Here is a 23,154-nt window from a genome sequence, read left to right on the forward strand (position 1 = left end):
GGGAGGGGGTCGCAAACAGTGCCTTGCCCCCCCACGAAGTTGACGCCTATGGACGTGATCATAATTTGACACAACATTAGCAAATGAGCCAATGAGCAGCCTCAGATTTTTTTGAAGAAAAATGGATCAAAAGGTTTGAAAATTGAAACAGTTGGGAAGAATAATTTTGAAAAATTGTTAGTAACTGAAGAAAGTCATATGAAAGGTCGAAGCTTTGCATAACATTATCATGGCTCTCATGGCCTCAATCGCGATTCCTTGTAAGTCCACAAAACTTTTACGATATAGTAAGTCTTTTTCAGTGACGTGGTACTGTCTAGGACCGGGAAGGTACAAAATATACTCAGTAACTTCAACAAATACTTAACTGATTTTCCATGTCGGAAAATAGATTCAGCCCAACGGTTTGCGACTGTCGCCGGCTCTGTGTTCATTGATTAAATTCGAAAATTGTTCAAGAAGTACCCAAAAATAACGGTACAGCATGGTGAAAAAAGGAAGTCGTACTGCCCTGTTCAAAACGGTACGTCTTGTCAGCCAACAGAGAAACCACTTTTTAATTGCCATATATTCGTTGAATGAAACAGTTGTTGCTTGTTTTCATTAAAAATAATCACTTTATTTGTTGTTTTCTGAAGAAAAATATCGCCGTGAAATTAGCGTGGAATTTAAATATTATCGGTTCTGCCCCCGCGAATTTTCAACTTTTTTCCCGTGAATTACCACTGTCTCTAAGTATAAGTGTTCCCAGACAAAAATTTCCACGGTGCAAAAGCAAAATCACGCCAATGATCTGGAAATACGCAAAAATTTAATCGACCATTATCAATTTGAATGAAACTTTGCACACGTAATTGGGCTTAGTAAACTGAGTATTTTTTACAAATAGAGAAATAAAGGGTCGAGATTAGTGTTCTAAATACTACAAGGTATACAGCCCTAGGGTTGTATGAAATGATGACGTGGGACTAAACACTGTAATTAGGGCATTTTTTTGTTACAAAATATACAGAGTCCGCAGACAGAATCAATGTGTTTGCGTCTACAGCATGTTTTCTTTCAAGACATCAGTTTTTATTACGTTTTAACAGCAGGTTCAGGAATTGTCCAAGAATGGGGATTGTTTCAAACTTTTCGGAAAACTTTTACCTTCGAGACATCATATTAGTCTAAGCTCGTGGAAGCAAACATAAATTGACCTATTGGGACGGGAAGACTCTGTCAATTTTTTTTATATTGATACAGAAAATATCACAGAGAACGGTTGGTGTCCATTAACGTCGTCTGTGCTAGGAATGCTTGCATGTAATTGGTTCATTGCTTAAGTAAATTTGTCATTGGAACTTTTTATCAATTTTGCCGCTTAGCAATGAAATTAGAGTGAAAACAAGCATATCACAAAATTGTTACCCATCAAGTGGTTATGCTGTTATTAACGTTTGAAATCTGACGCAACGTTTGCCAGTTTCATTTGATGTTTCACAGAATGCATCCCAGTATAGTAAACAAAGATGTAGTTCCACGTCAAAAGAGCGTAAGGATATTAATATGAGTTTTATTCAAAGAATTGTAGCTCAGAAACCGTTGGTTGTATAGACAAGTTTTTTCCCACTAAAAAAAATAACGTTGAATTTCAATTACGAAAATGACTTGATTTTTTTTTCTCAAAGAAATTTTAAGGTATAACGCAACTTTAGATAGAAGGTCAAGGATTTTATTTAAATATTTGTAATTTAATGAATTTAAACAATTTAAATGGACATCCTAACCGAAAAGCTTACAAAAATTACACTGATCGACAAGATGAAAAAATAGTTGAAGAGGTTGTTTATAAGATACGACCGCAAGGTTAGTTTGTATCCCTATAAATGTTGCCGTAGGACGTAATTCTACCTCAAAAACTAAAACATTTAACTTTAACGTCTTGAGAACAAACTCTTCCTTAAAATGGCTCTAACTCTAAATGTACACCACTTAGAGCAATTTTATCGCTTCTATTTAAAAGTTGAGAAAATACAAAAAATAAGAAAAATAAGAAAATAAAATAAAAAGTAATTAGGTGTTTCAAAATCGGATGCCAAATCGTTAGAGTGTTTAGGCGTGAACGTCTTCCTAAATCTATGTCGAATGAACGGAATTACCAAAATACCAAACTCCGAATTAAAATAATTTTTTTTTAGATAACTTCTTTTTTAGTTCCAAAATATTTTATCCAATATCGACACGCAAATTAAATATTATAAGATTCTTATATGAATTCGGTTCATAAAATCGACGCTTGCCTGTAACCAGGGATGCCACATGTACAGATTAATCTGTATTTTACAGATTTTTGGCCGAAGAAACGGTACAGAATCTGAATATACAGATATACAGATTTTCGTCGAAAAGTACAGATTTACAGATTTTTCGAAATTGACATTAATTTTTATAAACACTCAAAATTTTATTTCATTAAATATTAAGCAAATTGAACATATTTTCAACTCCTCACACGTTTTAAGCTAAAAAATTTTGTTTATGTACCATAAAAACTTAAAAAATACAAAGTTCTTTATGTTTAAACAATACAGATTTTTTTTACAGATATTTTTGTTCCAGATACAGATGCTAAGTTTTTTTCAAGGGAAAACACAGATTTAAATGTGGCAGCCCTGCCTGTAACGTCAGCCGGCCGGCAGCCATTCCGTTTTTTAAATCAGCAGAACAAACGCATCAGTCAGTCAGTCCAGCGTAAAGTTCCAACGGGATCGGTTGGAGTTTGGGTTTTGTTGTTCGGTTCCAGTTCTTTTTTTTGCACTTTGCCATACTGTGTGCAAATTTAGTGAACATGAAGTTGTTTGTTTTACTTAGTGTTCTGCTGGTTGGAACATTCGCCCAGGATGGACCTAAAGTTACGGATAAGGTATGTATATTTTCGTGCAAAAATATATGAATATAGAAATAGGTTTTAGCAGTCCATTCATCATGCCAAATTGAATTATGGCTTTTGAGGTTATTTTACTTCGCGAGGTGGGTACTCAATTGTGGCTCTGGTTCGCGACAATTGAGTATAATAAACCGGTCTGACCCCGACGCCAATTGAAGATGCAGCCAATCAAGTAACTATACCTTAGCATAAATGTTCTTAGTTTATTAACCTGATATTGCCGGACGAAGTACAGTTAGGTACCTATATATTTCCATTGAATGTAGGAGGAGATTTGTGCGCGTTATCTTTCGCTTCTCCTTCGCCTTGGCTATGATTACGTGTCTCTTTGTTGGCTTACGTTCTACACATCAGCATACTTTCGTGCGTCAAAAAATAAATCTTTTGTGACAAAGCAAATATGAAAATGATGCCGTGTAGTACAATAGGCCGGATTGTGCGTCAAATCCCGTATTGTGATACATTTTGGGATATGCATCTAAAGCAGACATTTTATTTAATTAGCACACATGGTAATTTTTTTGGTAAACTTTCCAGGTCTTTTTCGACATAACAATCGGTGGTAAACCGGAAGGGCGCATTGTGATTGGACTGTTCGGCGGAACCGTTCCAAAAACCGCCAAAAACTTTAAAGAGTTGGCCGAAAAGGAAGAGGGAGAAGGGTGAGTGTGATTGTTTTTATTAACAAAGCATTTATTTACCGTTAGAACGCAGTATTAACAGAGAAATAATAATAATCAGCTGAGTTACTACCTACTTTCTTCCGGTAAATGCGAATCAACTAAGACTAGGTTTAGCAATTAAAATCGATGATCACGAATAATGACAACCGTGAGAAATTAATTGCTCTCTTACTGTTTAGAAGTGCAAATCATCAATTGTCGTTAATTAGTAATTTATCCGATTGAAATTGAAATTTTATTTTCCTCCCAAGATAATTGATTTAAAGTATAGGTATGGTCAGCAAATTTTGCAAAATATTTCAGATAGATGATTATCATGTTTGGTTTGATTTATTATTTGATGTTAATTTTAAAGTAGTGCAGCTTCAGTGAGACAATCATTATAAATTGTTTAAATGATTTCGTTTTTTCATAAAAGATAGGTTATCAATTTTAACATCCACTGGTGTTGAAACTAAATTTTCAAAAAAATGGCGCTTGGTTCGGTCTGGTCGCACGCCGACCATATGTGATTTGGGTAATTGTTGTAATCAAGGTTGCATATTCAATTTTGGGGTGTCAATTCCACTCAATTGGCCGCGTGTCGATAATTCGCTTCACAAGTGCAATCTTGAAATATGATATGAACTTGCAGTTCTTAAGTATTGCTACAAGTTGAATATGGGCTCTCACACTTCAGGCATAATAGTTAGAGCATTGCATTATTTGACAAATTTGTAGTACTACTTAGGGACTACAAGCTTGTCGTACATCGTTTCTCAGAATTGTAGTTGTGGAGCGAGCTATCGGCACGCGGAGAAAAAGCGCGCTAAAATTGAATATGCAACCTTGGTTGTAAAGACCCAACCTGAAACTTCTACCAACAGAAATCTGAAAATACTTTTAAAACAATAAGCAAAAGTTAACTAATATTCTCTTCATTTAATTTTGCAGATACAAGGGTAGTAAATTCCACCGTGTCATTCGCGACTTTATGATCCAGGGTGGCGACTTCACCCGTGGTGATGGAACTGGTGGACGGTCGATCTATGGCGAACGGTTCGCCGATGAGAACTTCAAGCTGAAGCACTACGGAGCTGGTTGGCTGTCGATGGCGAACGCCGGAAAGGACACCAACGGATCGCAGTTCTTTATCACCGTAAAGGCTACCAGCTGGCTCGACGGACGTCACGTCGTGTTTGGCAAGGTGCTTGAAGGTATGAGCATAGTGCGGAAAATCGAGAACTCCAGCACCGATGGACGCGACCGTCCGGTCAAGGACGTCGTGATCGCCGATTCCGGTACACTGCCAGTCGATGCTCCGTTTTCAGTGGAGAAAAGCGACGCTCAAGATTAGACCGTGATGTAGGTAATTATGCGCGATTAACGCTATTGCCTGAAGGCATTTAATGTGATTGTAGTGGAAACAATTATCTAAGAAACGAGAACAAATTTTAATACATTTTGCTATTGTTACCGATGACTGGTGTTAATATCACTTCCCTCTAGAAAAAATCAGAATGGAAAAACCTCTGGTTTCAACACATATTTCGTGTTTAGGTTTTGTTTGATGAGAACGGTCAGAATCATATGTTTATTTATCAGTTCAGTATCAAAAGTCGTATGGAAAAACTCGTGTACAAAGAGGAATAGCACTAGTAAATCCTGGATTTTTTTCAACACATTGGCTAATTAGATGATTAATTAGAATAGTACCCTGACTGTTGTGCACAACTGGAAACTCGGCTACCCGTTGCTTTGTTAGATAGTATATTATCATATATACGCTAACAAGCTTAGCGATTATTCGTTTTCAGTTCGAACAAACGATACGCTTCGTGGAGTTGAACGGTGCTAAAACGAAAAACATGTACAACAACCTACCCAAGTAATTCTAATGAAACAAAAATCACGAGGCGAAAACAGTCAGAGAACTGGAATTTCCCTTGTTAATTATTTAATTCATTTTAACCGCAATGAGGTTAACAACTTAAAGTTTTTTGAAAAAGCACATGCTTTGTATAATGTGCGTGTAAAGTGGGAAATTTATAGGAAGTATGGCGGAGGTGAAAAGCATATCACCCAATGCCGTACTTGCCAACGTTATGGCCATGGTTCCAAATTCTGTAACATGGACCAAAAATGTCTTAATTGTTGAGACTCTTCTCACAAAAAGGACACATGTCCTGTGAAAGAGAGTAAAAATTTTCGCTGTGCGAATTGTAACGGCAACCATATGTCAAATTTTTATCAATGCCCAGTCCGTTTAGCAATTGTTAAGGCAAGGCAAGGTAAACAAAATTCAATTTCTCAATTAAAACCAACTTCAAAACAAAATTCTCCAAGCGTACCAGTGACGCATAGTTTACCTACTCCTTTGCATACCCGTTTAACTTATGCACAGGTTACAGGTAGTTCGAACATTATACCGCCTAGTGTTGGTAGTTCGAAAATGACCGGTAATATGGGTAAGCAAAACACGCTAGAAAATAATTGTACACCTGTTACTCCAGCTAATATTGCTGCCGAAAATATTTTTTCTAATGTCAACTGCCTGGGGCCTATTACGGCAGGTAAACTTTCTTTTTTGCAACAGGCAATGTTCGATCTTATGAACGCCATGTTGCAGGCAAAATCAATGTTTGAAGCCATTCAAATAGGCACAAATTTTACTATTAAAATTGTTTCTAATTTAAAATTTAGCAATGATTTTAAATAAAACAATTAAAATATTAAATTGGAATGCTCGCTCATTGAAGGCCAATGAGAATGAGCTTTTTAATTTTTTAACAGTAAATAATGTGCATATTGCAATTATTACTGAAACATTTTTGAAACCTAACATAAAATTAAAATATGATCCCAATTACGTGGTTCATAGATATGATAGGATTCAGGGTTCCGGCGGTGGAGTTGCAATTGTTATTCATCGCCGAATCAAACATCGTGCTCTTCCCCATCTTGAGACGAAAGTTATTGAAACTTTGGGAATTGAAGTTCAAACTGAACTTGGGATTTTATTTATTGCCGCAGCATATTTACCATTTCAATGCACACGCGAGCACAAAAATTATTTTAAAGGTGATTTACAAAAACTCACCAGAAATCGTTCGAAATTTTTCATAATCGGCGATTTTAACGCTAAACATCGTTCATGGAATAATTCTCAAAGTAATTCCAATGGCAAAATTTTATTCAATGATTGTTCTTCAGGATACTATTCTATTTTGTCTCCGAATAGTCCTACATGCTTTTCTTCTGTAAGAAACCCTTCAACAATTGATTTGGTGCTAACAGATCAAAGTCATGTATGTAGTGATTTGATCACACATGCTGACTTTGATTCTGACCATCTTCCAATAACTTTTTCTTTATCACATGAATCAGTTTTAAACCCTATGAGCTCTGTTTTTAATTATAACAAGGCTAATTGGGAAAGATACAAAACTCATATTGAGAGAAATTTCAATAATGAGCTGGATTTGCAAAACGAAGTGAATATTGATTCCGCTTTGGAAGCATTAAAATGTGCAATTGTTGATGCCAGGAATTATTCTGTTCCAAAGGTTCAAGTGAAATTTGATTCATCAATAATTGACGAAAATCTTCAACTTCTAATTCGTTTGAAAAATGTCCGCAGACGTCAATATCAACGTTCTCGTGACCCTGTTTTTAAAACTATTTATAAAGATTTACAGAAAGAGATTAAGCATAGATTTACTCTTCTGAGAAATCAAAATTTTGAGACTAAAGTTGAAAAATTGAAACCATATTCAAAACCATTTTGGAAGCTGTCGAAGATTCTTAAGAAACCTTCAAAGCCTATTCCAGTTTTAAAAGATGGTGAACGTTTTCTTGTATCCAATGAACAAAAGGCTCAAAGACTTGCTCAGCAGTTTGAGAGTGTTCATAACTCAAATTTGAATTTTGTGAGTCCAATTGAAAATGAAGTCACACGTCAGTTTGATTTAATTTCTTCCCAGAATTTTTTACCTGCAGAAATAATTGAAACTAACTTGAATGAGATTAAATCAATTATTAAAAATTTCAAAAATATGAAAGCACCTGGTGACGATGGAATCTTTAATATAATAATCAAACATCTCCCTGAGAGCACAATGGAATTTTTAGTGAAAATTTTCAATTGCTGCTTCAAAATTGCATATTTTCCCAAATTATGGAAAAATGCAAAAATTACTCCCATTTTAAAACCGGATAAGAACCCAGCTGAAGTTTCAAGTTATCGACCAATCAGTTTGCTTTCTTCAATAAGTAAACTGTTTGAGAGAATTATTCTTAACAGAATGATGTCACACATCAACGAAAATTCAATTTTTGCAGATGAACAGTTTGGATTTCGCCATGGGCATTCCACAACTCATCAATTGCTCAGAGTTACTAATATGATACGAACTAACAAATCTGAAGGTTATTCCACTGGAGCTGCTCTTTTAGACATAGAAAAAGCATTCGACAGTGTTTGGCATAAAGGTTTGATTGCGAAATTGCAAACTTTTAATTTTCCAATTTTCCTAATCAAAATTTTAAAAAATTATCTTACTGATCGAACTCTGCAGGTTGTCTATCAGAATTCAAAATCTGATAGATTTCCTGTCAGAGCAGGTGTACCTCAAGGTTCAGTCTTGGGTCCAGTCCTGTACAACATATTCACTTCAGATCTTCCTGATTTGCCTCCAGGATGCACAAAGTCATTGTTCTGCGATGACACAAGCATTTCCGTGAAAGGAAAAAGTTTTCGTGTCATATGCAGTCGATTGCAGAAAAGTTTAGATATTTTTTCTTCCTACTTGCAAAAGTGGAAAATCTCTCCCAATGCTTCTAAAACTCAAATGATAATTTTTCCGCATAAGCCTAGGGCTTCTTTCCTCAAGCCAAACAATAATCACGTTGTCAAGATGAATGGGGTTATTTTAAGTTGGTCCGACAAGGTTAAGTACTTGGGACTAATTTATGATAAAAAACTTATTTTCAAAGAGCACATTGAGAGTATACAAGCCAAGTGCATCAAATATACGAGATGTTTATATCCTCTCATTAACAGGAATTCTAAACTTTGTTTAAAGAACAAACTTTTGATTTACAAACAAATTTTTAGACCAGCAATGCTTTATGCTGTACCGATCTGGTCAAGTTGCTGTTCAACAAGGAAGAAAACGCTCCAAAGGATTCAGAATAAAATTCTGAAAATGATTTTGAAGCGTCCTCCTTGGTTTGGTACACTCGAATTACATAGACTTACTGGTGTTGAACCATTAGAAGCTATGTCAAATAAAATTATTAACAATTTTCGACAAAAATCGTTGCAATCCTCAATTGCTACGATAAGCTCTCTTTATAGCCAATAAGTTAGCAATTAAGTTAGTTGTAAGTTTACTTCCCTTTCTTGACAAGTAGGTTTAAATCCCTACGAATGATAAGTCCTAATTGCGAAAGCAAACAAATCCTAACAATTAAAATTACAAATTTCTAACAGTGTTGAGAAGTCACCATTTGTGATTGGACACACATACTCATTATTTACTAATATTTATCATAAATACTTAAGCTACTAACAAATCCCCCCTTAAAAAAAAAAAAAAAAAAAATGTACAACAACCATTACTCCAAAAGTAGAACATTTTCAAATTAACTCTGAGTTCAAGTCCAAAACTTTTCCATTGTAAATATTGCTATGTGTGAGAAGAGCAGAGTGAATATTGGCCGTTTACTTGTCCAACATGAATGCAGAGTGTAGCAATTTGTTGCATTACACTTTTTTTCTGTTTTGAGCTGTGTTTCTGCTGCTCGCAAAAAACCGTCCCACTTGCTGTTCCCACCACAGCTGAGCGAAATTAAAGTGGTGAATCATTCTAGTGTGTTTACACAGAAGTACGCCGCGGTGTGCACTGCTGAGACAAATTCGACAATTCAAAGAACAAACCTGCGTGGCTGGATTTTTGCCTGTGTTAGGAAGATCACCCCAGTTTATTATCTCTCTGGAGGGATATTTCAGATTTTGCCACGGTATTTTTTGCATGCTCCTCAGATACCCATGATTCGCTACTCGTGCTCAAAAGTTCTGTCTTATCGAAAAAAAAAAGCCTCTGCATAATTTCAGCTCACTCGGACTTTCGGAACATGTGCTTTAAAGCCTTAAGTTCAAGACAGCGAAACCTGATCACAATTCAGCGCGAACTAACGACCGATGGTACCCAGGCTATCAAGTTTCGCTACTAACAACCGATCTAAGAGCAAAAGAGCGCGGCGCAACGCTCTTAACTGTAACCCGTCCCCGCATTTGAAGGAGAATACCTAAACGCACATCAACCGACTGACCGATTCAACTATAAAAGGCTTCTTATATGCAGCTGCAACAACGTTGAACACAACCTAATTCCTGCAAACACCAAGAAGAATTAAATCATCTCCTTCACAAACATTGAACTGTCCGTAAGCGAAATTTAGGAAGAATTACCAAAATTGTTGCTATCACATTCACCCTTGAAAAAATTCCTATCCTCTGCACTCATAGAGTAAGCAACTTGAAGGTGGCAGCACCGTAACTCCGTTAGAGCGAATTCAACGAGAGCTACTTGCAAAACATCCAAGCGCAGAATTCAAAAAGAAGCATCGTGGAACCAGAAAAAGGAAGCGCCAGGTATACAAAGATCACAGGAAGGCGAAAGCGCAATGGTTATTCGTTAACATCGAAAACATTTCAGCTTCTGATAGGGTTCGTCTTATTTTACGCCACCCTAAGCGCCACCGAAGCAAAGCCACACAACGAACTGCAACATTCGTCTCAATTGAAAATTGGGAGGAAAAAATAGTATCGAGTGCCGGCGAAGTGGAAGTAGAATTGGTACCTGTACAGGCTGACCCTGCCGCAAACTCGGGCTTACGCTTCAAGGCTTAGCACGACTTAGCCTCACACTACGTAATGGAACCACAGCCGGCACGGACGAGGTGTACCAAGAACTGATACGAGATGGACCTGAAAGCCTGCACGAACGTATCCACCAGATATTACAACACATCTGGAAGTACAACAAAGTACCTTCCCGGTTACTAGAGACAATACAAGTACATATCCATAAAATCCCTCAGCCCAAGATTACAAACAACTATCACTCTTTGCCCAGCCATTTAGAAAATCTACGCAAGTGAGCAACATTCAAGTACTTTCAATATTCCTCATCAAAAACACTGGTCAACACTGCAGCACTCTTAAAGCCCAAACCGGGAAAAAATTAAAATAATAGCTATTCAACCATTCCTGCGAATTTTTGGTCCGGGTATATAATCTTTCATTTTTTCCCAGTTTTAGCTTCAAGAGTGCACTTTTTCATTTTGTCGACCAGTGTAATTGTAAAAATGATAATTACAATCGCTTAATAGGCTGGAACTTTTACTTTAGCACATGAAACCGCCGTTGACGATTTTTTAGGGTCAATGTACTAGAAATGCAATACACGTCGTGATCTGGTGTTACTAGAATTTTTGTTATTTGAAAAATGGACTTCCGGACACTTGAGCCTGTATTACACTCTTTGACCAAGCGTCAAATATTTGTCACTTTTTGACGGAATTTGGTCAAAGATAATTGTTTGTCACTCTCCAATTTCAACATGGGGCAAACACGGGCAAACAACAACCATGATGTCAAATAAATTTGATCATTATGTCAGAAGGTCAAATATTTGACCATTAGACAAAGAGTGTACTACAGGCTTTAGAAATTCTCGAGTTGGGGCCAACGGAACGTATGGGAAAAAGGTTAACTTTAAATTTCGCTTAGCGGTAGGGGTCAAAAGTTTCGTCTTCTCGAGAAATGATCTCATACAAAATTTAGGCTCAACCGAACTTCGGGAACACGTGCCTCAAAGCACAAGATCAGTCTTTAAAAGCCGTAACGATTTATACATTCACTAAGAACAGACATGAGACTGTTATGCTAACTCTCAACTGGTTTATAGCTATCAGTTATCAATGCTTTACGAATTAGCTTATAAACAACTTATCAACAGGCTTCTGATAAAATTAGTCAGCCTATACACCAGAGAGACGCCGAGACACTCACCGTTAAGGCAGCTGTACGCGGCGTACATCAAAACGGGCGATCTGTATAATTTTGCATTGCCGTTATCCGTTTTGATGTTGACAGTTGCCTTAACGGTGAGTGTCTTGTCATTTCTCTAATGTATAGGTTCGCTAGATAAAATATATAAAGCGTTTTGGCAATAAACATTGGGCGCCGATTGGGTGTTCCGGACTTGTCAGCCGATAAATGCATACTCCACATTTACATTTGTTTCATTTTTGCTCTAACCACCAGAGATGAATTTAAAGTTCTCTCTAGCTGCCATTACATTCCTGGCATTTTTCTTCATCGCCACTGCACAGAGTAAGTTCTTCAATTCGTATAAAATAGGAATAATTAGTTAATTTTTTCAGAACCTTTGTTATGTTACTACTCTAGCTGGGCTCATTACCGCCCCGGACGGGGCCAGTACAGGATAGAGAATATCGATCCTTGGCTGTGCACCCATTTAATCTACGCTGCCTTTGGGTTGGACGAAGATGCAAGCATTGTTCTCAACGATCCTTGGTTGGACATTAATTTGGGAAACATTCGACAGTTTAACGAACTTAAAAACGTGAACGCGAACCTGAAAACTTTGGCTACTATTGCTGGATACACCGAAGGATCTGCAACGTTTTCACGCGTAGCTGCGAGCTCAGATTTAAGATTGAAATTCGCAGAATCGGCAAGGGATTTTTGTTTAGAACATGGATTCGATGGCGTTGATATTAACTGGGAGTTTCCGGGAAGGCACGGAGGAGATCCGGATAACGATAAGGCTAACTTTGTGTTGATGCTCGCGGATCTGAGGGAAGTGCTCTCTGCGAGTGGTCTAATGCTCATAGCTGCTGTTGGTGCTGCTCAACATCATGTAGAGCGGTCCTACGACGTACCGGCAATATCGCAATACTTGGACTACATAAACTTGATGACTTATGACTTTAACGGTGCGTGGGACGCCTTTACCGGTCACAACGCTCCACTCTTCTCTGGTCCTTCGGAAACGACAAATTTCCAGAGAACTTTGAACGCGAACCATAGTGTGATGTATTGGTTATCGGAAGGAGCACCGAGTAACAAATTGATACTGGGAATTCCTCTCTACGGTAGGACGTTCACTTTGCAAAATCCAAATAATTATTTGCTCCGTGATACTGCAACTGGTCCGGGTAATGCTGGGTCATATACGGGAGTGGCTGGGATTTTAAGTTATTTTGAGGTGAGTTGATTTTCAACTGATATTATCGGTGGCGAGGGCGTACAAAATTGTTTTCCTTTTACTGAAGATTTGCCCATTTTTCGCGAGAAAATGGGTTCGTCATTGGGAAGATATTCAGAAAGCAGCGTTTGGCGTGAATGGAGATCAATGGGTTGGCTACGATGATGTTAAAAGTACTTCGATCAAGGTGCGTGATACAAAAATCTTAGTGAAATCCAAAATAATGCATCCAGCAATCGTTTCAGTGCTCTTATGTTAATGCACACGGCTTGGCCGGGATAATGGTTTGGTCAATCGACAGAGATGATTTTCACGGGTATTGCGGCTCGACTAACCCGATACTAAGCACTATTGTGGAATGTTTTCGGTCTACGTGAACGTGAAGAGTAAAAACTTTGAACTTTTGAATTGATGAAATTGGGCAAATTGGTGATAATTTTTTTTAATGTTTGTTTGAACAACTGTAATAAATTTATACCAAGATTTTTATGATATTTTGAGATCACATTCACCACAGTTTCTGTCTGCTATAGAAAGTGTGTTAGAGATTTTATCAGTGTGCATGAATTATTTATTCGCTCAGCTCTGTGGTGAAGATATGCAGACAAACAACAGAAGCCAGTTAGCCCCCGGAGATATTGGAACAACGTGAACTCCGTTACTTCGTCATAGGTAGTAGCGTTGCATAAACTTTTCAGAGATTATACGGAAGATGTGCGCTACAAGGTTCATATTCAGTAGACTACCAGAGCGGAAGCTTTCTAGAGTAGCTAAAGGTTGTTGTTTGTGTCGAAACCTCAAGATTGTCATCGAGGATATGAATGGTCCTAGAGGGAAGGAAGAATACGACAGCCAGCATACCCAGACGAACAACAACGGCTGGCGATACGTAAGTTTTGCAGCTTACCTTGTAAGGAAACTGGGTACGTTGCAGAGAAAAACAATACCTAGAGGAACTACCTGAGAACCAGCACGAGAGAGAACTTGGCAAGGCACAGACGGCCACGGAATGACATGATCTCAATCCTGAGACGAAAACGTTGCCAGCAGGAAGATGATCTTGAAGAGCTGAAAGATCCTGTCCCTTACCATTAATGAGCTGAAGTTCAGAGAAGGTTAACCATCTCACAACCCATGTGTCATATGGGAATCTAATCACGAGCGGAAGCGAGCACTATGACTTGCACCGGCCTCCATTTTCATATTCAGAGGAAGATAAGGACCACCCGGAAAAATGAAAAAAAAAAGAGAATTCACAATCATTATCGGCAGCAAAAAATATCCTCGACTATGAGCCGTTCCTAAATAATCGACGGCGACGCACAGATCTAATCACTGGCTACTAGTATCATTATTTCTTGTTTTTTGTTTACAAAAATCAATTTTCGTTCTGCTTTTATAGTTTTTAAAAGCTGGGGGTCAACCCTTGCCTCCGTATTCAAGCTTGGCTACGCCCATGCAACGGTATCATATTTGTCTTTATCGTTTACCCTAATAACTGTATGAATTAGCTTCTAATTCACTTATCAACAGCCGGCCTACTGATGCCAGATAAAGAGAATTTCGGTAATAAACAAAAGCATAGGGTCACCGATTCAGTGTTAGGGAGTTGTCAATCGATAAATGCTTACCTCGCGTTCGCTTCTGTTTCATTTTTGCTCTAACAACCAAAGATGAATCTGAAGTTCTTTCTAGCTGCCTTCACGTTCCTGACATTTTTGTTCATTGCCACTGCACAAAGTAAGTCTCCCAATTGGTATAAAGACGAAAAAAGATATATAAATAATTATTTGCAGAACCTCTGCTATGTTACTACGCCAGTTGGGCCTATTACCGCCCCGGTCGGGGCCAATACAGGGTAGAGAATATCGATCCTTGGCTGTGCACCCATCTGATGTACGCTTCCTTTGGAATGGACGAAGATGCTAGCATTGTTTTCAACAATCCTGCTCTGGACATTGATATGGGAAATATTCGACAGTTTAACGAACTTAAAAACGTGAACGCGAATCTGAAAACTTTTGCTGTGATTGCTGGATTGAGCGCTGGATCTGTAACGTTTTCGCGTGTTGCTGCCAGTCCGAATTTAAGGCAAAGATTCGCCGAATCAGCAAGGAATTTCTGTTTAGAACATGGATTCGATGGCGTTGATATTAACTGGGAGTATCCGGGAAGGTACGGAGGAGATCCGGATAATGACAAGGCTAACTTCGTGCTGATGCTTGCCGATCTGAGGGAAGTGCTCTCTGCGAGTGATCTAATGCTAACGGCATCCGTTGGTGCTGCTCAACACCATGTAGACACGTCCTACGACGTACCGGCAATATCGCAGTACTTGGACTACATTAACCTGATGACTTATGACTACAACGGTGCGTGGGACGCCTACACCGGTCACAATGCACCGCTCTACTCTGGTCCTTCGGAAACGACCAATTTTCAGAGAACTCTGAACGTGAACCATAGTGTGATGTATTGGTTATCAGAGGGAGCACCGAGCAACAAATTGATACTGGGAATTCCTTTCTACGGTAGAACGTTCACTCTGCAAAATCCAGATAATTATTGGCTCCGGGATACTGCGACTGGTCCGGGTAGACCTGGATCATTCACGGGAGTGGCAGGAGCTTTGAGTTATTTTGAGGTGAGTGTTTTTTGTCCTCCCAGCTGGTCTCGAGGTACGATGCTGGCCTAACAAGCCAGTAGTCGTAGGTTCGACTCTCGACTCGTGAGAGACTGTTAGTGTCAGTAGGGTCGTAGTGCTAGCCCCGCAGTTGTACCATACACTATACACAGTTGGCTGCGAAGTCTGTGTATATTAAACAGAAGATCAAGTTCCGAATCGGAATTTAGCACCAAGGCTTTGCTTCGCTTTGTATTTTTATTTAGGACTGTAAAATAATTGTTTCGTTCTTTTACTGAAGATATGCCCATTTGTTACGAGAATATGGGATCGTCATTGGGAAGATAATCAGAAAGCAGCGTTTGGCGTGAATGGAGATCAATGGGTTGGTTACGATGATGTTGAAAGTGTCTTAATTAAGGTGCGTGATCCACAAAAATCTTAGTGAAAACTAATTGAGCGCATTTATTAACTTTTAGTGCTCTTACGTCGATGAACACGGCTTGGCTGGGATAATGGTCTGGACAATGGACAGGGATGATTTTCGAGGATACTGCGGCTCGAATAACCCGATGCTGAGCACTATTCGGGAATGCTTCCGGTCTACGTAAATGTGAAGAGTTAGATTGAAGTTTTCCAGCACATTGGAGTGCAATATGTTGGTATAAATTTAAGAAGTATAGAAAACACTCGAAGATATAATCAGTAAGCAGCGACATCATTCGAGAACGAATTGACGAATTTATTTGATTCTTTTTATGTTCATTTTTTCGGTTTGGCGTCGAGTCATTATGCTATTGAATAACGAAAATCAACTGGAAAATTTTTCCGTCTTTAATTGCCAGAGCAGCACTATCAATCAAAGATAACATTGGGACGCGTGTGGTAGACAATAAATTTAGGTAGAGAAAGCGTTGTTGTCAAGGCGGTCGTCAAGTAAATAAACACGTGTTTATGACTCACCAGAATGTTGGACTCGTTTTTGCGTCGCTACCACGTTTCTACAGTTGCAAAACCACCCCACTATGGTCGGAATCGTGAAATTTCACGACAAAAATCTGTAATTCGGACACCATAGATGCTAGTAATTTCTTGTCTTCTAGAAAGTTTCTCTACTAAGAGAAATCTATCTTTTGGTATGACTGGTTACTAGGGTGGTCCTATTGTACTCAAAATAAAAATTGTAACTTTTTTATCTTACGACATAGAGCAATATTGTCTTCCACAAAATTATAGACAAATTAATTTTAAGAAACTTCGCTAAAAAAATTATTTCTCTATCTTGTTTTTTAACTGTTCTATGGCAATTTTTCTAATTTGGGGTGGTTCAAAAAAAAAAACACTATTATTGCTCTAGTTTTTTCAGTTCTATTCGGATTTCAAAGTACTGTTCGAATGACATTTAGGGCGTGAAAAACTGCATATTTTGACACTAATAGATAATTGCTAACTATTTAGAGAAAAAAGTTACAGGTATTTTTTTGTTCTAAAATGACACTTTTTGGAGGCACCCTACTCCCTTGTTTGCACATATATGCAACAATATGAAAGTACATAGTTTCACCTTCAAAATCCATGTTGTAGAATTTGTCAACTATTTTATACATTTATTTTGCTATTACAACAATATGACACCAACAACATTCCAAAACAACGATAATTTATTTTCAACAAGCACTGGAAACTATTTATTGACATCAAAAGAAGCGCTTTTCCATGCCCCAAAAGTCACTCGAACAAATTTTCCGAATAAAAGTTAAGTTAGAATGACTAGTTAGTGTTCGACATCGGAACGAAAACGTTGGGTCCGCGTTCCGGTCCGGTAAAAAATCAGAACTAGCTCGTTCCGGTCCGATTGGCTTCGTTCCGGTTCCGGTCCGGAGTCCGGTCCGAAGTTCGGGAACAAAAGTTGCCAGTTTTTTCGAGAGCGTTATTTAGGTGAAAAATTTATCATAAAAGCTTTTATGCATGTTGGAAAGTGTTTGACTAAATCAGAACAATACAAACTAAATTTTGCAATTTGTTTTTCTATTTTTTTATATTTTTTTCTAATTAAAAAATTTGGAGTGTAGAAACAAAAAAGGCTAGCTCTACAATTTTCCTAGTTTTGGAACATGTATTTGAGCCAATATTTTAGTAAAAGTAGCTCCCGGATTCTTTTCCTACTTAGTTTGTTTCTGCGTGATGTGACGACGTCCCGTCCCGTAGAAAATTTGTGCATTCAATTAAGCACAAACTCAGAACAAGTTGTGCGAGTCTATCAGTTGCAGGGCCAGCGGTTCATGTGGGTAGTATGGGTAGTATGGGTAGTAGTACCCATTCGGAAAATATCCCTGCGGGTACTTACCTACACGGAACTATCGGACAAAACCAAAAAAAAGTAATGTTGCGAGCGATAATTTTTTTGATGGATATCGTTGAGAGAGAGGTAATAAATCTACAGATTTATGTACAGTTGTTCTCAGAGAAAAGTATGACATTTTAATCGTTTTCGAATTTGTTTGTTTTCTCTGAATAATCAATACCAGGCTTGCAGTAACGAAAGAAGTGTGTGTTTCTGATTTGTGCCGAATCAAAAACTTTCTAAAAAGTGCAATTGTAGAGAATCGGCTCAATTACGTGTCGATTCTCTATTCATATCCAGCTTTTCAATGCAGTAGCCGTAAAATGGAAATTAATATTGAAAAAAAAAAACAACAAATATCCGCATGAAAAAAACGCGTTTATTCGGAAATCCACGTGAACATATTTGATAGTTAAAATTTTTAATCATACCCGCTGAATTCTTTTATAAAAGACTTCCTTCTTAATCTTGAATTCTTCTTCATATACGATTTTTTAACGATTAAATGTTTTTGAGTGTTGACTCCTACTTAAAAAATAATATAGTTACCGCTCGTGGCAATTTTTTAGTCTTATCGATTTAATTTATTTTGTATTTTGCACCAACCTGAATAATTTTTATTTTTACCATTTTTTGATAGTTGATTAGGGTTCTAATGGAAAGTGACATTTCGGATTTCATTTACGATAGAATTCTAAAGTTTGGTTTGGTTTTCTTGTAAAAATTTCCCATGGTAAATTTGAGCTTAATCGGACTCCGGAAAGTAGAGCCTCAAAGCGTTCAGTTTTTTGATCGATGGAAAAAATATTTCAGCTGGGAGTGTCTCTGGTGGTGTGTTCTGGTGCAGCTTGAGTCTTCTAAAAAAAAATGATTTCGAAAACTTCAAGAGCTACTCTTATGCATTTTTTCGTTGGTCAAAAATCTGAGACTTCCAGGACTGTAAGTAAAACCTTATCAGAAGTCCGATTAAGCTTAAGTTTTGCATGGAGATTTTTTCGAGAAAACAAAATTGTTGAACCCCAATGTTTGAATTAAAAAAATGCTCAACAACTGCCGATTTTTTTTATGGGTTTACCTTTACACGCACTGACGAAACTCCTCATGCAGCATCAGTCATAGTAACCCATGAATCAGCAAAAAAAAAATTGGCTCGAACTCTAACCGTGATGGTGAGAACAGTGAAACTAAAAAAACGTTACCCCGCCGTGTCAAAAACGGACATCGTACGGAAAAGGGACGCTAATTATGCTTGTTCCGGTATCTCCAACATCTTGGTACTGTTGGACTACAATTAGAGCATCACGAAAAGTGGCTACAGCGCTGCGAACGCTTGATCGGAAGGTCGTTGCAACCGGCCAAACAGTGAAAAAGTACATGGCGATCATGGACATACATGTCAGGAGCCGATAGTCCCGTCCATTGTTCTCGGACTACTCTTCTTACTACTGGCAATGACGCAGGGGCAGCGGCTGAATAAGATGGTTCAGTCGATTTTTCCGGCGAATTGCGACGTAATGGTGGTCGTCGACGCTGAGACCTATCTCACCTTGGATGGCAACGACTGGTAGGGCACTTCGTATTTTACTTCCCCCACGAAGGAAGTGAGCTGAGGTGAAGTTCATTTCACGCACCAAGTTGCTGACAATCAGCGAGAAGCTCCGTACTGGCCGTGAACGGGGAAATTTAAAGTACACAGTGCCATAGGAAATTCATTAAAATCAATCATCTGTCTTGGTTTTTTTCTATCACATTCCGAAAAAAGTAGGCAATATGGGTTGACTTTTAATAAAAGCAGCGAAGAAAAGCGTTCTATGACTTAAATTGAATAATTTTTTTTTTCACCCAAAATGTCCGGGGTCCGAAAAGCATTACCCGGTCCGTTCAGAAGTCCGGATGGCTCCGTTCCGGTCCGGTCCGGAAAATAATCGGACTTTGAAGGTTCCGGTCCGATCGGACTTCGGACCGGACCGGACCCTACCCGGTCCGATGTCGAACACTAGACTAGATGGGTTTGAATGGTGGATTAGCAAATTTTTGTGTGAAAACTTCAAGTTTTTGAATGCGTTTTAAGCCTAGAGGGCAAGGATGGGAAAAATCGTTCAAGTGATAATTTATCAGTAGTCCAAACTGATTCTCTATCGCTTTCGATAATTTCAAAAGGATATGTGGTGAAAAATTTTCACTCGCGATTACTTTGATTTGTTTGTTTCGTTTCGCACTTTCGATTTTTTTCCACACGCGTAGATACAGCACTCGTGCGCTCATTGCACGAAAGTTGCAGTGCAACTAGCGGATGGGCTTTTTGATTGCATGAACTCAAAACTGTCAAAAAGTTTTAGGGGGTGCGCTAATGTTTGGTTTTCGTGTATCCGTTTACGAACCAATTTCGAACCAGTCAGATTTTTTCATACATTGCAACTTAGTTGGAGTGTAACGAACATTACTGTATTTCAGAGAATCCCACGTTTTCAGAAGCTGTTCAGTGTGTGGACAACTTAATGCGACATTTCAGTGAGGATTCGACACAAGTGATCAAACTGAAATTAATTAGATCGACTATAATTGAAAACAAATTGGGCAAACGTGCAATGTGATTATGTATATATGTTATTTAGTACATACAACCGGAATCTAAAATAACAAAATTAAAAATACACTAAAGTCGCTTTTTACGCGGGGGATACGTGCCGCGTAAAAAAACCGCGTAAATTCCGGAATCCGCGTAAAAAACCGCGTAAATTCTGGAATCCGCGTAAAAAAACCATCGTTAATTTTGCATTCCGAGTGAAGGGGAACCGAAATCCGGGCAAAAAAAAAATACCGCGTAAAAAAAACGCGTAAATTCCGGAATCCGCGTAAAAAAAACCGCCTAAATTCCGGAATCCGCGTAAAAAAAACCGCGTAAATTCTGGAATCCGCGTAAAAAAACCCGCGTAAAAAAACCGCGTAAAAAGCGACCTTAGTGTATTGAATTTATTTTCAGTTAATTAAATATTTCGCGCATTCAGTTTCCCCTCGTAAAACTTGACAGAGAGACATTAGCTTCAAAAACCACGTGTAGTTTGACGCAAAACTGCTTTTTAATTGCACTTTCGTGCAACTAACGGACGTGAAATTAAAACGCAGTGCAACTAAATCGCGTGCAATTAGCGAACGAGTGCTGTATAGTGAACCTGTATATTAGAGAAATGATAAAGCACTCACCGTTAAGGAAACTGTCAACATCAAAACGGGCGAGCTGTATAATTTTGCATTGCCGTTATCCGTTTTGATGTTGACGGTTGCCTTAACGGTGAGTGTCTCTGCGTCTCTCTGGTGTATAGGCTGCCTACGTAGATAGGTACAACACGCCCAAACCGAGAAGCTAATTTCCTTCTTTTAAAATGTGTAAGCGAAAATGAAAGCTGGCTGTTTTACGGGGTGTTGTCTTCTAGAAATGGGAATTTTGTGGCCAAGGTGCATCAAACAGATTTCCAGAAAGCATGTATTCAAGTATATTACATGCAAGCTTTTATGTAATATAGGGCTTCGGAAGTGGTTTTTTTCGGCAGGTTCCTGCATAAGATCGCTGTAGAAAACCTGCCGAGGAAAACCACTGACGAAGCCGTTAGTTACCCTACATGAAGTACATGCAAGATTGAGATTTTAATTGCCTTTTAGTTTAGAGGTTTCAACCAAGAAATACATTTGAGAATTATTGAGTGACTAGTTTGATACTTTCTATACTTTATACTTCATGAGTCCAATTTTTCATCATTGTGATACAAATCTAATGAGTATGGCATCATTTTATGTCGTTGATTCAATGTTGAGTGTATTGCAAAAATTGCAGCTTAAAACTATTGAACTGAAAAAAATCGGTGAGAGAATTTTCGTCATCAGGAAACGGAAATTTTCAGCATTGATTCTCCTGAAATTATCACTAACGATTGTTTTCATTTCTGTAACTAAGCAGCCGTATCATTGTTGATAAATGAAAATCAACAAAACGATTTTATGCGATAGAAAATCGGTAGTGATTCTTCGAGTGAGTGATTTTTTCCATCCTTGCTAGAGGGCACAAAAGTTGACAAATTCTACAACATGGAGTTTGAAGGTGAAACTATGTACTTTCATCCTAAATGTGTTGTTGTTGCATATATGTGCAAACAAGGGAGTAGGGTGCCTCCAAAAAGTGTCGTTTTAGAACAAAAAAATACCTGTAACTTTTTTCTCTGAATAGTTAGCAATTATCTATTAGTGTCAAAATATGCAGTTTTTCACGCCCTAAAAGTCACTTTGAAATCCGAATAAAACTGAAAAAACTAGAGCAATAATAGTGTTTTTTTTTTCGAACCACCCCAAATGAATTCAGAAAAATTGCCACAGAACAGTGAAAAAACAAGATAGAGAAATAATTTTTTAGCAAAGTTTCATAAAATTAAATTGTCTATAATTTTGTGGAAGACAATAATGCTCTATGTCGTAAGATAAAAAAGTTACAATTTTTATTTTGAGTACAATAGGACTACCCTAGTAACCAGTCATACCAAAAGATAGATTTCTCTCAGTAGAGAAACTTTCTAGAAGACAAGAAATTACTAGCATCTATGGTTTCCGAATTATAGATTTTTGTCGTGAAATTTCACGATTCCGACCATAGTGCACCCCTACGCGCCATGTTTCAAGGGTTAACATCTCAACATATGTGTAAACGAGATAGCATGTCACCGCCACTTTTTATTCATCTTTATTACAAAAGTTCACATTAATGGACAACGTAATTCTAATTTCCTAACAAAAAAAACTTTACATACATCTTCATCCTACTGCTGACAGCGGGCAAAAATTAATTTGAGCCCAGGACATGGGTTCATTGTCATTAACTGTTACTCGGTATAGGGATGCCAATGACTCGTGCAAAACAGAACAATTTCTATTAGTCAGCCTATACAACGGAGTGGCGACATAGAACTCACCCTTATAGCAACTGTCACACCAAAACGATTAAAAGTAATTTCTTTTTTTCAGAATATCGAGGTTTTGGCATCAACCGATCAGAAATTATTTTACGGTTAAATTTATGTAACAAAAAAACCTACTGTTTGAGATACACTATCGAAAAATTGATAAATAACATCGATTGTTTAAATCATACCGAGCAGCCAATCACTACCTCTCTTCCCGAGCACAGCCGACAGTAACGGATACCCCCGATCTGACTTAGTAAACGATTTGTTGTTTTACTCGAGATCACTTTCTGTTTTCGATGCTTTTTTACTATTCTTACCATTCCCTTTTCTTCTAAACTCCTC

At 38.0% G+C, this 23,154-nt stretch overlaps 3 protein-coding genes across 3 annotated transcripts; all 3 read left to right on the plus strand.

The window, feature by feature from the left end:
• The first annotated feature begins 2,707 nt into the window (after positions 1-2,707).
• LOC129724498 (peptidyl-prolyl cis-trans isomerase 5) lies at positions 2,708-5,053 on the plus strand. Its single transcript, XM_055679451.1, has 3 exons — positions 2,708-2,905; positions 3,467-3,591; positions 4,546-5,053. Exons 1-3 carry the CDS (start codon positions 2,831-2,833, stop codon positions 4,946-4,948), a joined length of 603 nt encoding a protein of 200 aa, XP_055535426.1. The 5' UTR covers positions 2,708-2,830; the 3' UTR covers positions 4,949-5,053.
• A 6,804-nt stretch (positions 5,054-11,857) lies between these two features.
• LOC129723642 (acidic mammalian chitinase-like) lies at positions 11,858-13,387 on the plus strand. The gene is made up of 4 exons (XM_055677983.1): positions 11,858-11,995; positions 12,046-12,893; positions 12,961-13,080; positions 13,139-13,387. The coding sequence occupies exons 1-4, from the start codon at positions 11,929-11,931 to the stop codon at positions 13,268-13,270; spliced, it is 1,167 nt and encodes a 388-aa protein (XP_055533958.1). The 5' UTR covers positions 11,858-11,928; the 3' UTR covers positions 13,271-13,387.
• A 1,110-nt stretch (positions 13,388-14,497) lies between these two features.
• On the plus strand, positions 14,498-17,035 carry LOC129723577 (acidic mammalian chitinase-like). The gene is made up of 4 exons (XM_055677890.1): positions 14,498-14,633; positions 14,690-15,537; positions 15,818-15,937; positions 15,996-17,035. Exons 1-4 carry the CDS (start codon positions 14,567-14,569, stop codon positions 16,125-16,127), a joined length of 1,167 nt encoding a protein of 388 aa, XP_055533865.1. The 5' UTR covers positions 14,498-14,566; the 3' UTR covers positions 16,128-17,035.
• The last annotated feature ends 6,119 nt before the right edge of the window (positions 17,036-23,154 follow it).

Source organism: Wyeomyia smithii, chromosome 2 (genome assembly GCF_029784165.1).
Source record: "Wyeomyia smithii strain HCP4-BCI-WySm-NY-G18 chromosome 2, ASM2978416v1, whole genome shotgun sequence".
NCBI lineage: Eukaryota > Metazoa > Arthropoda > Insecta > Diptera > Culicidae > Wyeomyia > Wyeomyia smithii.